This window comes from Punica granatum, chromosome 1, assembly GCF_007655135.1.
Source record: "Punica granatum isolate Tunisia-2019 chromosome 1, ASM765513v2, whole genome shotgun sequence".
NCBI classification, from domain to species: Eukaryota; Viridiplantae; Streptophyta; class Magnoliopsida; order Myrtales; family Lythraceae; genus Punica; species Punica granatum.
The window spans coordinates 49,661,102-49,678,979 of NC_045127.1; the positions used below are offsets into that span (position 1 = coordinate 49,661,102).

The following is a 17,878-nucleotide window of genomic DNA, read 5'->3' on the forward strand; positions in this document are numbered from 1 at the left end:
AAGAAATGATAAGCCCCGGTCAGAGTCTTCTGACTTCTGACCGGTTTTGATTTTTTTTTTTTCGAATTTCAAAATTGACGCCCATACAAATTCAAAATCTCGTTTTCTTGATCGGACGTCGGAAAAATAATTCGAGACCGCCATCACGCTCCAAAAAATTTGATGATCGACATTATGCGATAAAATTATTTTCAATCTTGAATTTTATCTCGAATTTTGAAAATTGACGTCGATGTACGCGAAATTCGAAAATGTCCCAAATAAAATTAGTGTTAAATTAGACAAATTTGCCATTTCCAAAAAGTCGTGAATACTCGAGTAATTAATCGGAAATACTTCCCTCACGAGTGGCAAAATGACGATTTTGCCCCTCTGGAGCCGGTGGGCCAAAATTGGGTGCTGACAGGGCTTTAATAAGCCTAATGACCCACTTTTGTTAGGGTTAATTTTAGCTCAAACAGAGGTTGAAAACAGAGGTTGAGCGACAGAACAGATCAGCATAGAAAGCAGCAGCAAAGTACAGAGATAGCATTACAGATTTTCAGTCCGATCAGCTAGAGATCAAATCTCGATCGGGACGTCAAACGAACTCCAATCGGGACGAAATTTTGGCAGCAGCTTCATGACACGTGGGGCTAAGTTCTAAACAGTCAAAATTCGTATTCGAGTTCTCTAGGTGCTGCTGTGGCTGGTTTTGTAAACCACCCTTGTGGGTGACGAATTTCGGGTTTGAGTGATCCAAGAGAGTGTGTCTCTTGAGTTTGGTGATCCAAGGGTTTACCATTGATGAAAAACATTATGTAATCTTCATTGTTAGGGGATCATTGATTCGGAGTTGGTCCCGTGATTTTTCCTTACATTGGGATTTTCCACATAAAATTTTCGGTGTCTTTTTCTTTACTGCTTGTTGGTTGATTTGGTTGGTTCCTATCTCGATTACACTAGTAGGGGAGGAATACTAATCGTTGCGTTGTTATCTAGCCGAGCACGCCCTTCCCAGCAAGTGTTATCAGAGCCTTGGGTTAGAGAAGTTTGAGTTTTTTGGTGTTTTCGAGATGGAGGAGTCTACGAGATCTATGTTCAAGTTGAATGCAACCAACTACTCCATATGGAAGTCTCGGATGGATGATCTTCTATTTTGCAGGGACTTGTATGATCCCGTTGTAGGTGATTCCCCGAAATCAAAAAATAAGGATGACAAGGCTAGGGAACGAGCAAATCAGAAGACTATTGGTTTAATTCGGCAGTGGATAGACAATAGTATTTATCATCATGTTGTTCATGAGACAAATGCGAAAGCTTTGTGGGATATGTTGGCAAATCTCTACGTGAAGAAGACTCCGCAAAATAAGGCCTTTCTTGTGAAGAAGCTGGTTCATCTTCGTTACCAGGATGGAGGTGATATGATTGTGCACATGAGTAATTTCCAAGATATTGTTAAACAGTTGACAAATTTGGAGATAATATTACTCAATGAGTTGTGGGCTTGTCTACTTTTAGGGACTTTACCGGATAAATGGGACACACTTGTGGTTGCGTTGAAAAATTTTGCACCTAATGGAAGGCTATCATTGGCCACGGTGACAGATAGTTTATTTAATGAGGAGACAAGAAAGAAAGGCTTTGGGATTTCCATTTGTTCTGAAGCTTTGGTTACTTAACAAAGGGGGAGAATTGTTGGGACGGTTTCTCTCATATATGAAGAATGATGAGAGTATGTGTTGGAGTAGTCCCACATGGAAAAGTTGAGAGGAAATCCATAAGTTTATAAGAGACAATGGTCTAATAGCCCATTGGCTTAAACTTTTGAGTTGCGGATGGGTCCGAGTCCGAAATAGACTTATGGATTGTACCTAACAAGTGGTATCAGAGCTCAAGGTAACGATCATGCTATGCTTGGAAACCCACACCACACAAGGCCCAAGTGTGGAACTCGTGGCTAGTGAAGGTCCTAACAATTGGTATCCGAGTTCGGAAGTGGAAGCCTGACTCGAAGTTAGTTGTGTCCAGTATGTTGCTTGTCGTCGTATCACGGGGATTATGAAGAAATCCTCCACATAGTCGAGAAGGGGGAGAATTGTTGGGGTGGTTTTTATCATAAATGGAGAATGGTGAGTGCGGATGTTGGAAGTAATTACATATGGAAAAGTTGAAAGGAAATTCATGATTTATAAGAGAAAATAATTTAGCAATTTATTACCTTAAGTTTTTAAGTTGTGTATAGATTCAAGTTTAAAGTAGACCTGTAAATTTTTTGTAATAGTTCTGGTATGATTGATGGACATGCCCCTATGGATCATTCTGCGCTTTCACAGAATTGGTCGTATCTTTTTAGCCACTAATTTCCTTCCCGGGCCTTCAAGTTATGCCATAAATTGTCAATTCCAGTTTCAAAATAAACACTGAAAAAAAAAAATAGACAGGTGTGGAAAAACGATTCTCCTGGAGTGACTATCAAACGTCCCCTCTCCCCATCCCTCCAACTAGAGCGAGACATATTTTTCTCTTTTGGCCAAACTTCACTCAGTCAATCGAAACACGATTCATTCCGCCTTTGCTTCCTCCTTTGTCTCCAATAATTGCTAACTGACACCAATTTCCTCGTACCATGGCGAACGTTTTTTTTCTTTTTGGTTTTTTTGGCAATCTGTTGTTTCCTGATCCTTCGCATCATGCATATTCCTGGTATATTTTTCTCCTTTCCATTTTCCTATCTTGATCTGGTTTCCGATTTGTTTAGCATGTATATATGACAGCCCTTATACACTAGCCATACATACCCCTGTGCCATGTATGGCTAGGAACATGTGCATTGATACCTCTTCGCCCTACTACTTGAGCACTTCAGATAGTGCAAATTAATGCCATTATGTTTGACTGGTCAGCTTACCGGAACCAATTATCGACGTAGTCGAGAGCAATGAGGAACGTCCTATATGCAATAGACACATCGAGATTCCAGAGTCTCCATCAATATTCCCAATAGTTTCCACTGTTTGAGAGATTCTATGAATCATTAGTTTTGTTCCATTTTTTATCAAGATATAGTCGAATGGTTAATTTATTGACATGTGTAAACATGCATAATTCAAATGCCAGCAGCGAAGGTCGGCACTTTTTCAAAAAAAAAAATTTCCCTACTATAAATTTATTTTAGTAAGTGATCGCACATTCCTTCTCAATTATAAATGCAGATGAATGTAAATTTCGACACTCTTATGACAAGTAAAAGGGTGACATCGAGGCAACGAAAGAATAGAAGATGGGACTGAATACCGGAAAAGGGAAAAAGGAAAGAGAAAATTCTACTTTAGTTGGAAACATCACAATATTGAAGTTTCGGGACAAAATTCTGATTCATCAAACAAAGAAGACAAACGATGGGGGTAGTTTTCAATTTCAGGATTTCCTCACTGCAGTGTAAGATCTGTCAATTGGGAGTTTATTGTGCTACATCATATGGTTAGTGTAAAATTTCACTGGACTTATAAACGATTAAGCTCTTCTCCAACTCAAAAGCTCGATCTGATAGGCAGCGATATTCAATATCATATAAACTCATAATTTTCTATTTAAATTTTCCGTGTGCGAATAACTCTCAACAGTTAATTGATCTTCCTATCTTAATTTGAAGGCCAAGAACATAAGAACTTTTGTGTTCCTTATTATGTTATGCCCGAGCCAATAAAACAATTCCTGGCAAATTTCATTTTTAAATTTGATTGACCGGCCATCATTGACTTTAAGGTTTTCACTGTATTCAGTTTACATCTATCTTCTATAGTTTACAAACTGATCAAAGCATTGAGCTATCTCCTTAGAATCCATAGGCCTAGAGCAGAAGTAATTTAATTTGAGGGCAAGAAAATCTACCTCCATTGTAATTGGAAGAAAAAAAATGTCTTCGTATACGTATAAAACATGCAAGAAGGTAAGAAATTACTTCTCGAAGATGAAGGCATAATGTGATGAAAAAAAAAATAGAGGGCATAATGTAAGAACTGCCACACGACAAAAGTGGAAAGCATTTGAGGTTAATTATTTAATATCAAGTGTCATCCTAATTATATGCTTTTTATTACGACTTTACTATATATTTGTAATTTGAGATTAATTTGAGTAGTACAATATATGCTTAAGACTGTCCTTGATGATGGAACTGTCATAGTGTTTGTGAACTATCTATATATATATATATATATGAGAAAATAAAGGGTTGTTCAATGAATAATCGTGTCAGAATATGAAACAAGCCATATATATATATATACATATATATATATATATATTTGTCTTCTAAGGAAAAATGATTTATTTGTTCCTTCCAAGATATATTTAGTTAAAAGGATGTAACTTTCCGAGAAAAAAAAAGGATGTAACTTGTTTCTTCCATGAGTTCATGTTTTTAATCTCTTTATTTTTATTTAGATTTTCCATTTTTTGATCTCTTTATTACTAAATTTCTAACAATTAAATCCGTGCATAAAGAGAGCAGAACACAATAATATTAAAAAAAAAGCACCAACTTGAAATATAAAAGTCAGGTATCACATGCAACGCACGTGCCCTGCTACTAGTTTTGATAAAAGGACCTAAACAGAAAAGTAGTCAAATGTATTGGATAAAATCAACCAATAAAAATAAAAAGGATTGAAATAGAAAAATATTCAAAAATATAGAATGTAAATGATAAAATATAGGAAAATGACTAAACAAAAAAGTAATCAAATCTAAAAAATCAAATGTATAATTTTTCCTATTATTTATTACATATATTAGAAAGATAATATATAAATATAATTTTACACATCTTAGCATTACTATTAGGGTTTTTGCACTATACTAATTTACTTAAAAATACAAATATAATATTATATGCATATTATGTGTGAAAATAGAATATAAAATAATCTTATACCATATATATAATATGTGATATTAACATTATTTGCAGCTTCAAACTCTCGTATTTACCTTGTGGCGTGTAACTGCTGAACAAGGACAACAATCCGAACATAGAGCTTGCTCAGAATAAATCATAGCAATTTTAAAAGGCAAATGTGCCAATATTTAATGGTTCGAATCTTATTAATTTTTTAAATTAGAAATTAATATTTTATGTCACGTTTCATTAATAATTAGTTAAAGGTTATTAAATATACCAACATTGGTTAGTTTAAATGACTTAGCGGTTATTCTCTTTAAGTAATGCCTCGTATTCGAGTATTGTGAATGGATAAAATACACTATGGAAAAGTTTACCTCTTAATGGGCCGATCAGGATCGAATTGGATTAGTTGGAGTCTTTTGGATTTTTAGATATCAACGTACACTGAAAAAAAATTAAAGGATTGGATATGCATTATTAGGTTGTCTTTCTCTCTCTATATTGATCGTAACAATGTTTCACATATACCCATCTTATGCAAAGACTATATATATTATTTATCCTTTTTGTTCAATTGCTACAAACCAGTGAAAAGACCTAAATCAATGGGTGGAATTGCTCCGCATTATTCCAGTAAAAACACCAACCGAATAGTAGGATATGTGAAAAATGATGGTCACATATATATCCATCCAAGTGGCTGAATTGCTTCACATTATTCTATTAAAGGAAAGAGCGAGGGGATGGATCCACCGGTCCGGGATTACTCGCCGGCGAACCATCCCTTAGGTAAGGTCGCAGGAAGAAGCTGACTGCCTTGCCAACATCATCTAGGGGTGGATGGCTAACCAGGAAGCCTCCGACGAAGATCGCTACACAATGCAGCCTTGCTGGCATTCTTTTTATTTTTTAAGTCATTCATTCATATATTTTAAATTTTATTCTTAATTAAATGTTTTTTGTTTAGACTGATTGATTCAGTCGGAAAAAAATGCTGATTGGGACCGACCCAACATGATTCTCGAGAGTAATCCTACTCATCATAATATCCGCACACGTCGAAGAATGGAATTCGTTTATAAAATTTCTTTTTTCTTTGGCTCAAACATTTATAAAATTTCAATGGTGGAGAAATTATCAACTGTCATTATCACTTTTACTTCTATTTTCATAAGAATGTTTTTTGGTGGCTCATTTTTTTTCTGAGACAAAGTTGTCGCATTTACTTCCCTTGTTGATTTGATTGGACTGCTGGACCCTAGGACTCGCAATCTGTCGTGTCTTATCCATACGGAATGAGTCTTTAATCGTTCTGCGTCAATAAGTTGTCCCTCACCCATCTAACCACTGAGAATTTTCTAAACCAAATGCAACACACGTTTATGTCATGTCGTCTTAGAATTTTCCAAATTTCTAAAACCAAGTGCAGCACACGTTTATTAAATTAAATGTGCCAAGATCTGAAAATTCATCATATACGATGGACTTCTTTTCTCTTTTCGGATTGATACAAATCTATCTATTTAACTCATTTAATTATGCATGTCTAATTGTGCATATGCAATTAACACGAATACCTAAAATGAATTTGTTCTTACAATATTTTCACAGAAAAACAATAAACGCAAATTCAAACCAATAAAATTATAAATACACTGATAACGAGCAAAATTAACATAGTAAAATATTAATAAATAAAATCACACTCAGTTCACAAGCCGAAAACTAATACTTTTACAAACGGGTACTGTCAACAGGTTCAGTAACACGATGAAACACTTTTAATTAAATGAGTCTAATAATGTTTATACAAATTACATGAATTGAACCCGCTAAAACACTATTGTTTATACGGGTTATGCGAGTTCGACTCATTTAGACTGAAAATACATTTAACTAAACCCGAATTTGTATAATACCGTGCCGTATCTATATCATGTTATTGTGTCGTGTTAAAAATTGTCAACTCTACTTGCCCTGAGCGGGACTGTTCCAGCTGTGCGTATAAGCCACCCCCATGCTCCTCCTCCAGGCCATCCTCTGCTTCCATTCAAGTTACTATAGGCAGGCAGTTCGGTTGGCCATGCATGCGGCTTTCAAGTTCCAACGAACGATCTAACACTTCCAAGTTCCATCTCTGCTTTGAACATTTAAGTGCTCTATTACCGACGAACGGAAGACGAGTCGAGTTGCTCATCTCGTCCTCTAATCATGGACGGCGGACGCTCCAATTTTTATTTTTTTTTATAAGGAAGATGTAGGAACCGAATATAATAAAATAAAAATTTTAATAATTAATAAAGGGACATGTACAGTCTTATCAAGTATAGAACTTGGTATTTTTTATTTATCAAGTAAGAGTGTTTATCATTGTGCTTTATCTTAATAGCCTTCTAACTCATTTCATAACGTCTTCAGTTTGGTGTAATACTCAATAATGCTACGGCCGTCTTACTAGAATATTAATTTATCAAATTAAATTAATGTATACCATTCGGGTTGGTAATACATCAAATATTTAGATGTCCCTAATTTCATCAAAAATTACTGTGAAAATTTCGTCTGTAGTTTCTTTAAATTTTGGGACACCCTTTATATACGGACGGACCTAAATTTGTCCTAAATCGGCCCATGGCCCATGTTTATTTAGGAGTCATGTTTCATGTGATGTACGTACTTCTCGTAATGTTTTCCTATTTTTTGAATGGAAAAAATTACAGTAGTGACCCTATATATTTGTCATATTTTGACATTGAATCTTAAAAGTTTAACTTTAAAAAATCAAGTCCTAAAACGTTTGTAAATGAGGCAACGTTGATCCTTTCTGTTACAAATCTTGACGGAGTAGCTAACTCGGATTAAACACCGTGAGATCTGTGACATCTGGTCCATTTTCGCTTACATAGCCTCCCTATCGACCCGATCAGATATCGTCATACCCATTTATTTAATACCCGACCCGACTTGTTCATGTTGTTCTTATTTTAAGTGCTCTCGAGTAGGCCAATAAAGCACCCGAGAATTCACCCCTGTGGACCAAAAGCTGCTTCATCAGCCTCCTCTCCTTGAAGGTCTGCACCCTCTCCTCCTTATCAATCGTCCTCGAAGCAACACACCCCATTTCTCCGATTCTCACTGAAGATTCTTCTACCCCTGTCAAATAAAAGCAACTAGAGAAGCCCCAAAAAGCAAATGCCCACTGACACCATTGCAGCCCTCGATTTTCTTTGTGGAAGATCGCTACCCTAACAGTAGAATAGGGTATTGAATATGCAGGAAAGAAAGTTAAAGTAATTCACCAACAAGGAGACATAATGAGGCATTCAACTTTCTCAAAGAACACCCCCATGGGAGAAGCTACCCAACAAATTAAAAATCTGCAAGAACTTCAAAGCTTTGGAGCCATTGATTGTAAAGATATAACTAGAGAATGCATCAGAATCCCAAAAGCAGCGAGAACTACAAGATTTCCGGGGACGAATCCCAGACCCAGTTCCAGAATTTAAAAATTTTTGGGCAGCAAACTTACTTTTTATTGTTTGAAATCCCAGACCCCGTACCTGGACCACAGTACCTTTGGCGACTTCACCCCCATGTGAATCTACGGGGGCAACCTGCCTCCCAGGTTCAAACCTTGAGAAGGTTTTGGTGATCCCCTGAATGTTATCCCGGAGGACCTTACGGTGACGCTTGGCTCCTCCCTTTCCAAGCCCCTTGCCTCCCTTTCCACGCCCAGACATTCTCGATCACTACGGAGCAGCAAATTCAAACGAATTACTCAAAACACTGTTTCAATCGAAACAAGAACAGAATCAGAATCCTTCAACTGGGAAGGAAATCGGAGATGGAAAAGCTACAGGTAGCCAACAGAGACAAGGGAAGGGAAGGGAAGGAACAAGAAGAACAACACGAACATGTCGGGTCGGGTATTAATTCAATGGGTATGGCAATATCGGGCCGGGTTGATAGGGAGGCCACGTAAGCAAAAAATGGGCAAGATGTCACGAATCTCATGGTATTTAATCCGAGTCAGCCACTCCGTCAAGGTTCGTAACATAAAGGACCAACATTACCTCATTTACAAACGTTTTAGGATTTGATTTTTCATAGTTAAACTTTTAGGACTCAATATCAAAAAATAGCAAAGATATAGAACCATTACTGTAATTTTACCTTTCTCGATGTGCAAACTAGATATTGTCTGATCATGTCGCGTGCTTGCTAGGGGTGTATGTGCTTGAATATCCTATTTTTTTTCTCAATACCCGGACTCTATCCTATAGGAGATAGGTTTCAAGATTTTGGAACCGGACCATACCCTGTTGAAACTTGGAATTGGAACCTACCCAGAACCTGAATTATATACTATAGGTTCCGAGTACCATATTGAAAAATGTAACTTCTTTTTTCTAACCACAATAAATGAAATAAATAATTGAAATAGAAAAGATCTCATTCATAATCATGCAAAACAAATAAATGTCGACATAGATTAATTGGATCACATCCATCCATAGAACTAAAGAATTATGTAACTCTCCTTAGAATTATATAATAAACAAACCAAATAGGCAACTAAAAGATCATGTAGCTATCTAGCGGGAAAAAAAAAGGATGATGTAACTCTTTTTAGTAAACAAATCAAATAATCTCTCCTCAAGATTTTGTAACTATTATATCACACATAGATAATTATGTAAACATAAAATAATTTTTTCAAAAAATATATTTTGTATCGGTTCTGTAGGTACTATGTATATTGGAATTGGAACCGGAACCTATTTTTATTGATTCCTTAAATTAATATCCGGACCGTACTCAATTTTCAATTGGAGTTATCCAGATCCTATCCTAATCGGGTTTCAAGCAATTCCGGGTGATTGGAAGATGGTGTTTTTTTGTGGTTGGGGGGGAGGGATGAAGTGGTGTGGCGAATTTCTTTCCTGCCACGTTTAAAAGTAGTTTCTACTTTTTCTTGTGCACGTCCACATATATGGCACAAATAATGGCATGAATCTCGTGATCCAGAATTATATACCACGTGTTCTCTAGACAAAATTAAAACTACATGACAAAACATGAGATGATGGAAAACCACCTATACTTTACCCATTCTAACCAAAATAGGACCAATTCATTAGGATTTATGAAGTTTTAAAATTTTCTTGTAAGTACAAGAAATACAAGGGACTATCAAATATATGGCATCTCCGAACATAGAGAGAAAACCTATAATATTACTGCAAAAGGGTAAAATTTGTGAAGAATAACCAAAAAAAAAAAAGTTACTCGAGAATTACATACAAATAATGTCTATGTAAAGCCAATAAAGAACCAATAAATCAAAATGAAATGGGCACTTTATAATAGATCATATACCTTTTGATAAGGAATTCGACCATTGAGCTTTTGGAGCAACAAGATTAAAAATCACCTGACACTCCTCAATAAACTATATGGGAGAATAATTTAAGGGGGTGAGGGGGAAGTTCAAATGATATCTTATACTAGGTATTTCGCCCGTGCATTGCACGGGATTTTAGTACAAATATAATTATATTCACATAATTCAACCTTTAATCGTTTTTAGTTAAATTTCGAAATTTTCATAAAGAATTTTTTATTTTTTATGGTATATAATATTCAATAATTTTATCCAAATATCTTCAAAAATTATGATGAATTCATATATCACTACTATACTAGTCTTTTTTACCCATTTGCACGAGTAATTTTTCTACAGAGATTTGTTAGACCCTTTTACCTTTAAATGTAAGATTATAATTCTTTCTTTTCCCTATGGAGAATTATTATATTTTTCAAAATTGATTATAGTTCCATTTTGAATAAAATAGTTTTCATAAACTAAGCAGGATCCAAAGTAGAAATAATTAGGTCGTCAGTTATGCACTTAAATGATTAATTTTTTTATATATAATATAAATTTTATTTGCTATAACAAAATTTTCAACATAAATTTACCTTAGGAGATTTATATTGCAATAGTCTAATAATATATTGAACTTTGTACTTATAAGTTTTAGTTCGTTCATATATCGTACAATTAACCCACCACTTGAAAATTAATTCTTTACCAATAATTTTTTTCAGATTGATTGCAAAAATACCTATATAAATTCAGTCAAATAAAATTTCTTTTCTATTTTTTTATTTTATACAAATAAAAATTTTCAAATTGAGTGCCAAAATATTTAGCTAAATTAATTCAACTAAGTTTCTCTTCTAATTTTATTATTTTTAAATTTAATTTAATCTAAATTAGATCTACAAGTATATATTATTTAGATATTGACTTTTCTAGCCCTATATAAGTAAATGTTTACCTTTTAACCCTATTTAAATATTGATCTGTATAGCCCTATATCAATAAATATTTACCTTGCTAACCTTATTTATTACATGGATTATAACTATAATATATAGATTGGAGAATGAGTAATGATGTACCTTTTAAAAATTATTCATTTCTCCAGTTTGGTAAAAAATTAGTATGCCATAAGTTTTGAGGATAATTTTGTAATTATCATAAGTTTTGAGAATATATTAAACAAAATATTTCATGTCCAAATATACATACTAAAATTATTACTAATAGTATTTATAAACTCTTAATTTATATGTATTTATTAATTTAATCTTATTTAATCATAATTGTATATATATATTTTATCATGCCACTATTTATTGCAATGTATAACTTTATAGAACTAGTTATTTGCTCATCCTTTGCACAAGTTGATTGGATAAAATTTGTTTCGCTTTACCAATTTAGTATTCAAAATTAATTCAATTTTTGTACTTTTTGTTTATGTTCATTGACAAATGTGAGTACGGTAAATTCTTTGAAATGTATTTAACTAAAAAAGGTTAAAAGGAATGTATGATATATGTGGATTCATAGTCAACTAATTATTATAATATTATTTCAATTTACAAAATTAATATCCCGCATTCAATAAATAAAAAAATTAAAATAGCATGATGTAATAATTATAAATCATGATGTTCTAATATATACATATTTGAATATATATATATATATATATGACATTAAGTTTATAATTATATAATATTTACCCATATTAACCACATAGAAATAAAACTTGTATATGTTAACAAACATATAGATATGATAAAATTTTCCAAAGTAATAGATTGATTTCATTTATTTAAACCTCGAGGTTGAATCTTTTTAATATTTGCCCCTATTAACTACATGTGGGCAAAACTTGTATATGTTGATAGATATATAGATATGATGAATTTTTTTAAAAACAATTAACTATATTTTATTTACTTAAATCCTAAGATTGAATCTTTGTTAACTAATATATTATTATTTATTTTAAAATAAAATTGATGATTATATTAAAATATTTTTTCATATATTTATTTTCTTTCAATATTCTATTAAAGTTTTGCATTTAATGCATTATAAAATATAAAATCTATATTTTCCTTACAAATAATGTTTCTTAGGGTATTGACCTTTCTAACTCTACATTATTTATTCATTTTCCTTTCTAACCCTATTTATTATCTTGTTGTCAAGTATATATATATGTGTGTGTGTGTGTGTGTGGGAGTAAAACTTATATATGTTGAAAGATATATAGATATGATGAAATTTTTCTAAAACAATTGACTATATTTTATTTAGTTAAATCCCAAGATTGAATTTTTTAACCTTTATATTATTATTTATTTAAAATAAAATTGAAGATTATATTGAAATAGTTTTCATGTAATTATTTTCTTTCAATATTCTATTCAAGTTTTGCATATAATGCATTGTAAAATATAGAATTTATATTTTATATGCAAATAGTATTATTAAGGCATTGACCTTTCTAACCCTACATTATTTATTACACATTTACTTTCTAATCCTATTTATTGTCTTGTTGTCAAGTTTATATATATATATATATATATATATATGGGAGTAAAACTTATATATGTTAATAGATATATAGATATGATAAAATTTTCCTAAAACAATCGACTATATTTTATATACTTAAATCCTAAAATTGAATCTTTTTTAACCTTTATATTATTATTTTTTAAAATAAAATTGAAGATTATATTAAATCAGTTTTTCATATATTTAATTTCTTTCAATATTATATTGAAGTTTTTCATTTAATGCATTATAAATATAGAATTTATATTTTTCTTTCAAATAGTATTTATTAATGCATTGAACTTTCTAGCCTTACATTATTTACACATTTACCTTTCTAATCCTATTTGTTGTCTTGTTGTCAAGTGTCTATATATAGATTTTAAATTTAATATTAAGAAAAATGGTGAATTATATTAAATATTAATTTGAAAATTAAAGAGGGTGATATACTTTTCCTAATGTTAGTAGCAATTGTTATTTAAAAAAATTATTTTGTCATATGAACAATTGTATATATATGTATATATATATTATTACGCTTCATGAAATAATTGTATATCTACCTATATGTTTTAATGGAGTTGATGCATATATATGATTTTCAAAGATAAAATATTTAATTACTTCAAAATATTTATTTACGAAATTTTGTTTATATGAATCAATTTTATAGATAATATTTACTCTATGGTTCTACTCCTATTTATTAGGTGGGAAGTTTACATATATTTATATATACATATATATAAAGTTATTTATTATTTAAAGGGGTTTTTACCTAAAATGGCCCATGATTTGTCCGTTTTGTCAAATCTATCATATGTTTTTTTTGTCAAATCTATCTCATGGTTTACTTTTTGCATCAAATCTATCACAGCATTATCTTTTCCGTCAACATCTAACGGTCGTGCTAACGTGGCACATGGAGAGATAGTGGGCCACACTTGCCACGTAGGCGTCACGTCAGCACGGCCGTTAGATGTCGACGTAAAAGATAACGCCGGGATAGATTTGATGCAAAAAGTAAACCATGGGAAAGATTTGACAAAAAAAAGCATATAATAGATTTGACAAAACGGACAAACCATGAGCTATTTTAGGTAAATACCCCTTATTTAAAAAAATATATAAGAAATATTGTTCATATGAATTAATTGTACACAGATTTACTTCTACCATATTTATTGTGTCGTAGTCAAGTTTATTTATATACTAGCTTATTGAACACGTGCATTGCACGAATTTTGTAAAGAACATTCTATTATACAAACAATAATTTGTATAAATTTATATTTTATATCAACATGTAAAAATTTATTTTATATTATATAAATTTTAATACGGTATATTCAAACTTGTGATTGAAGAAGTTCTTAAAAAACGTTTATATAATATATATATACATCATTGCAATTATCAACTTTAACTTCTAGGAAATTTAACTTCAAATTTTAATACTTTTATATCAAATCATTAGTTTTATTTGATGAAAGAATAATACTCTTAGCTTTATGCTTATCAGTCCAACCATCTGACATTATAGAACACCCCAACTTTCTTCACATAGTTTTATGCTCCTCAAGCAATGACATAGTATTATCAACCCCTTTTCTCAAATATTTATCACTAAGCTCATGATAAGACGGCGGTTTCAATCCAATACCATACTTCCCAATCAAATGACACATCTTCTCAAACTCAGGATTCTTGACACAATTAAATGAAATTGCACTTGTATAGAAAAAACGAGCAATCTGCATGCAAACATCCTCTCTTAAATCTTTCTTCATCATCTAATTAATTGTTGGTTGTTTTTGCTTGCTTTGAATGTTCAAATTCCTCTCCTTAAAGAAACTAGAAATTTCAGCTGTTTCATTTCCCTTTCTTTTTGTACTAACCCCTGCATCTTCATCATCATTATCAACATCTACAACATCATCACCTTCTAAACCACAACTACTAGCTTATTTTTTCTTCACTGAAAGATCCTCTAAACGCATACAAATAGCGAGCATATTATTCTTAACATCATCAGGAATAGCTGGACAAGGTGTCACGTTAATCTTGGTACATCCCAAGTGATGTTTCAACCTATAGGGACCTCCAGAAACTACCTTGTCACAATATTTACATTTAATCTCCAGTCTCTCTCCTGGAACTTCATAACCGTGTGCCCATGCCAGATCATCTCTAACTCCAGTTGCATTTTTCCTAGATTTGGCTACTGCCCCGATATTACTAGCCGATGCACTCCCAGATCCACTTGCAAAAGCCATCTCTGTTCAATCCAAAGATTCCAAACTCAATAATCACTCACTCAACAAAACTAACTCAATAGAAAATTATAGCACAATGCGGGAAAAAATTAGCACAATTTCAGTACAATAACATCAGCAATTCCATCAAGCATCAGCATTATTACATACAGGGCAAATGGGCACTTTCATCAGCACAATTTCTTCAGCAATAAGCACAATTAGCACAAATTCATCAGCACAAGATTCAATTGAAATCACCAAGATTCAGAAACAGAAATCACAATTTCATCTGGAACCATCATTCAGAAACAGAAATCACAATTTCATCTGGAAGATTGGAACCATGAAGACAACCAGATTTCCCATAAACATAAATCGCTTGTTATCATCTGATTCATCTTTGGAACCATGAAGATTCTGAGTCCGATTCAAAAATCAATTAGAAGCAAGAAATTCACACACCGTGGAGATTCTGGAGAATCTCGTTGCTGTGACTCACACCGCATGAGGAGGCCGTAGACTGTCGGAGGGGTCGAGCCGTTGACTAAGGTGATGTCGCTGGGCGGTGAGTCGGTGACAGCGGTCGAACCGTCGAAGCTAGTCAACGCAGAGTCGGTCACTGGGCAGACTCGGCAGAGGCAGAGCGGAGTCCGTCACTGGCAGAGGCAAAGCAGAGTCGGTCACTGTGGAAGCGAAATTCGGACTCGGAACCACGGACCCACGGTCACGGAGCTTCAAGCTCGTCGAAACAAGAAGAAAATTAGAAGAAATTGAAGCAGAAATGTCAAAGACGGGGAGGCTAGGGCACAGAACAGAGGAGAAAGCGAGCGCTGGAGAAGAAGGGGAAAACGAAGGGACAGGGGGGGAAAAAAAAAAAAGGCCTATCGGTCTCAGGCCTGGGCTTCGCCCGAATCAGGCTTGGACTTCATGTGAATCTGGGCTGAATCCGGAATTGCAGAATCGGCCCGATTCCACGATCCAACACCCGATTCACATGCGATTGTACATTTTCCGACTCAACACCCTGAATTGGAATCGCATGGCTCTCTTTGAATCGTATACGATTCTACGATTCGAATCATGATTCTGAAAACCATGGTCACATATATATCCATCCTATTGGTTGAGTTGCTTCGCATTATTCTACTCAAGGAAAGTGAACTAGTGAAAAAACCAAAATCAATGGGTGGAATTGCTTCACATTATTCGAGTGATAAAACCAACTAAATAGTAGGATATGTGAAAATGATGGTCACATATATATCCATCCTATTGGCTGAGTTGCTTCGCATTATTCTACTCAAGGAAAGCGGGGGATGGATCCACCGAAGGGGGATTGCTCACCGACGAACCATCCCTCAGATAAGGTCACAGGAAGAACTAAACAGCTTTGGCAACATCATCTGGGGTTGGATGGTTGACGAGGCAGCTTCCGATGAAGGTCGCTATACTCTGCAGCCCTTGTACATTCTTTTTATTTTTTAAATCATTTATTCATAGATTTTAAAATTTCATTCTTAATTAAATATTTTTTTTGTTTAAACTAAGTGATTCGGCATGAGAAAAATGCTAATTGGGACCGATCCAACGTGATCCCCTCATCCTTGGGAGTAATCATACTCATCATAATATCTACACGCGTCAGCTAATGGAATTCGTTTATAAAATTTTTTTTTTGCTCGAACATTTATAAAATTTCAATGGCGGACAAATTATCAACTGTCATTATCAATTTTACTTTCTATTTTCATAAGGATGTTATTTGGTGGCTCATTTTTTTTCTGAGACAAAGTTGTCGCATTTACTTCCCATTTTGATTGGTCTGCTGGACCCCAGGAGTAGCAATCTGTCGTGTCTTATCCATACGGAATGAGTCTCAACAGCCCGTGTCAAAAAGTTCTAGCTCATTTATTCAACGATTGAGGATGAGGGTCCCGATAACCCCAGACCTCTTAGAATTTACTAAATTTCTATACCCAAATGCAACACACGTTTATTAAATTAAATGTGCCAAGATCTGAAATTTCAAATAGGATGGGCTTTCTTGTCTTTCTTTCTTTTTCTCTTTTCGGATAGATACAAATCTATCTATTTAACTCATTTAATTATGCATGTCTTATTGTGTATATGCAATGAACACGAATACCAATAATGAATCTTTTCATATAATATTTTCACAGAAACACGATAAGCACGAGTTCAAACCAATAAATTATAAACGCATTGATAACTAGCAAAATTAACATAGTAAAATATTATAACTAATTTTTTAATAATAAATTTTCTCATCTACCTTTATATTCATGTATACATAATTATTACTTTTTTATATTTTTATTTTTTAATAATAAATTTTTATATTTATTTTTTTAACTATTATTATAATTAATTTTTTAATAATAAATTCTTTCATTTACTATTATCTATTTTGTCCTTTATGGATAGGGTAAAATCATACTCCGCAATCAAACGATTGTCTTTCACGTACCTCGGTTCCGAAAGTCCAATACCCCGACTAATCCATTGTAACTGTTGGTCGAAGAATCCAAATCAATCCATAATTATTATCCTCGAGCAAAGGAGCCCTTGCATCGGAGGACCATTCTGTTGCTTTTGCAATTCAAGACTTAAATATTACTATGCTCTCTCAATATTTTCCGAGTCAACATTTCAATTATCATTACTTTAATCTAAACGAAAAAGAATATAAAAGGTTAAGGGATGATTACTGCAAGTATTCCGATTATGGCAGCGATGATGGTGTTTTATCGGAGGGGTGAGATAGGCTCACCGGAGAAGGGG

General features: G+C 33.2%; 1 protein-coding gene across 3 annotated transcripts; it reads right to left on the bottom strand.

Moving 5' to 3' along the window:
• Positions 1-7,684: 7,684 nt before the first annotated feature.
• On the bottom strand, positions 7,685-8,784 carry LOC116196615. 3 transcript variants are annotated; one of them, XR_004154859.1, is made up of 2 exons: positions 8,449-8,784; positions 7,685-8,041 (listed from the first exon to the last, which is right to left on the bottom strand). XR_004154859.1 is itself a non-coding variant. In XM_031526442.1 (2 exons), the coding sequence occupies exons 1-2, from the start codon at positions 8,626-8,628 to the stop codon at positions 7,857-7,859; spliced, it is 351 nt and encodes a 116-aa protein (XP_031382302.1). In that variant the 5' UTR covers positions 8,629-8,784; the 3' UTR covers positions 7,685-7,856. The 3 variants fall into 3 exon arrangements, 2 of the variants coding, with proteins under 2 accessions (XP_031382302.1, XP_031382292.1); XM_031526442.1 differs by having other exon boundaries at positions 8,463-8,784; XM_031526432.1 differs by having other exon boundaries at positions 8,418-8,784.
• Between the last annotated feature and the right edge of the window lie 9,094 nt (positions 8,785-17,878).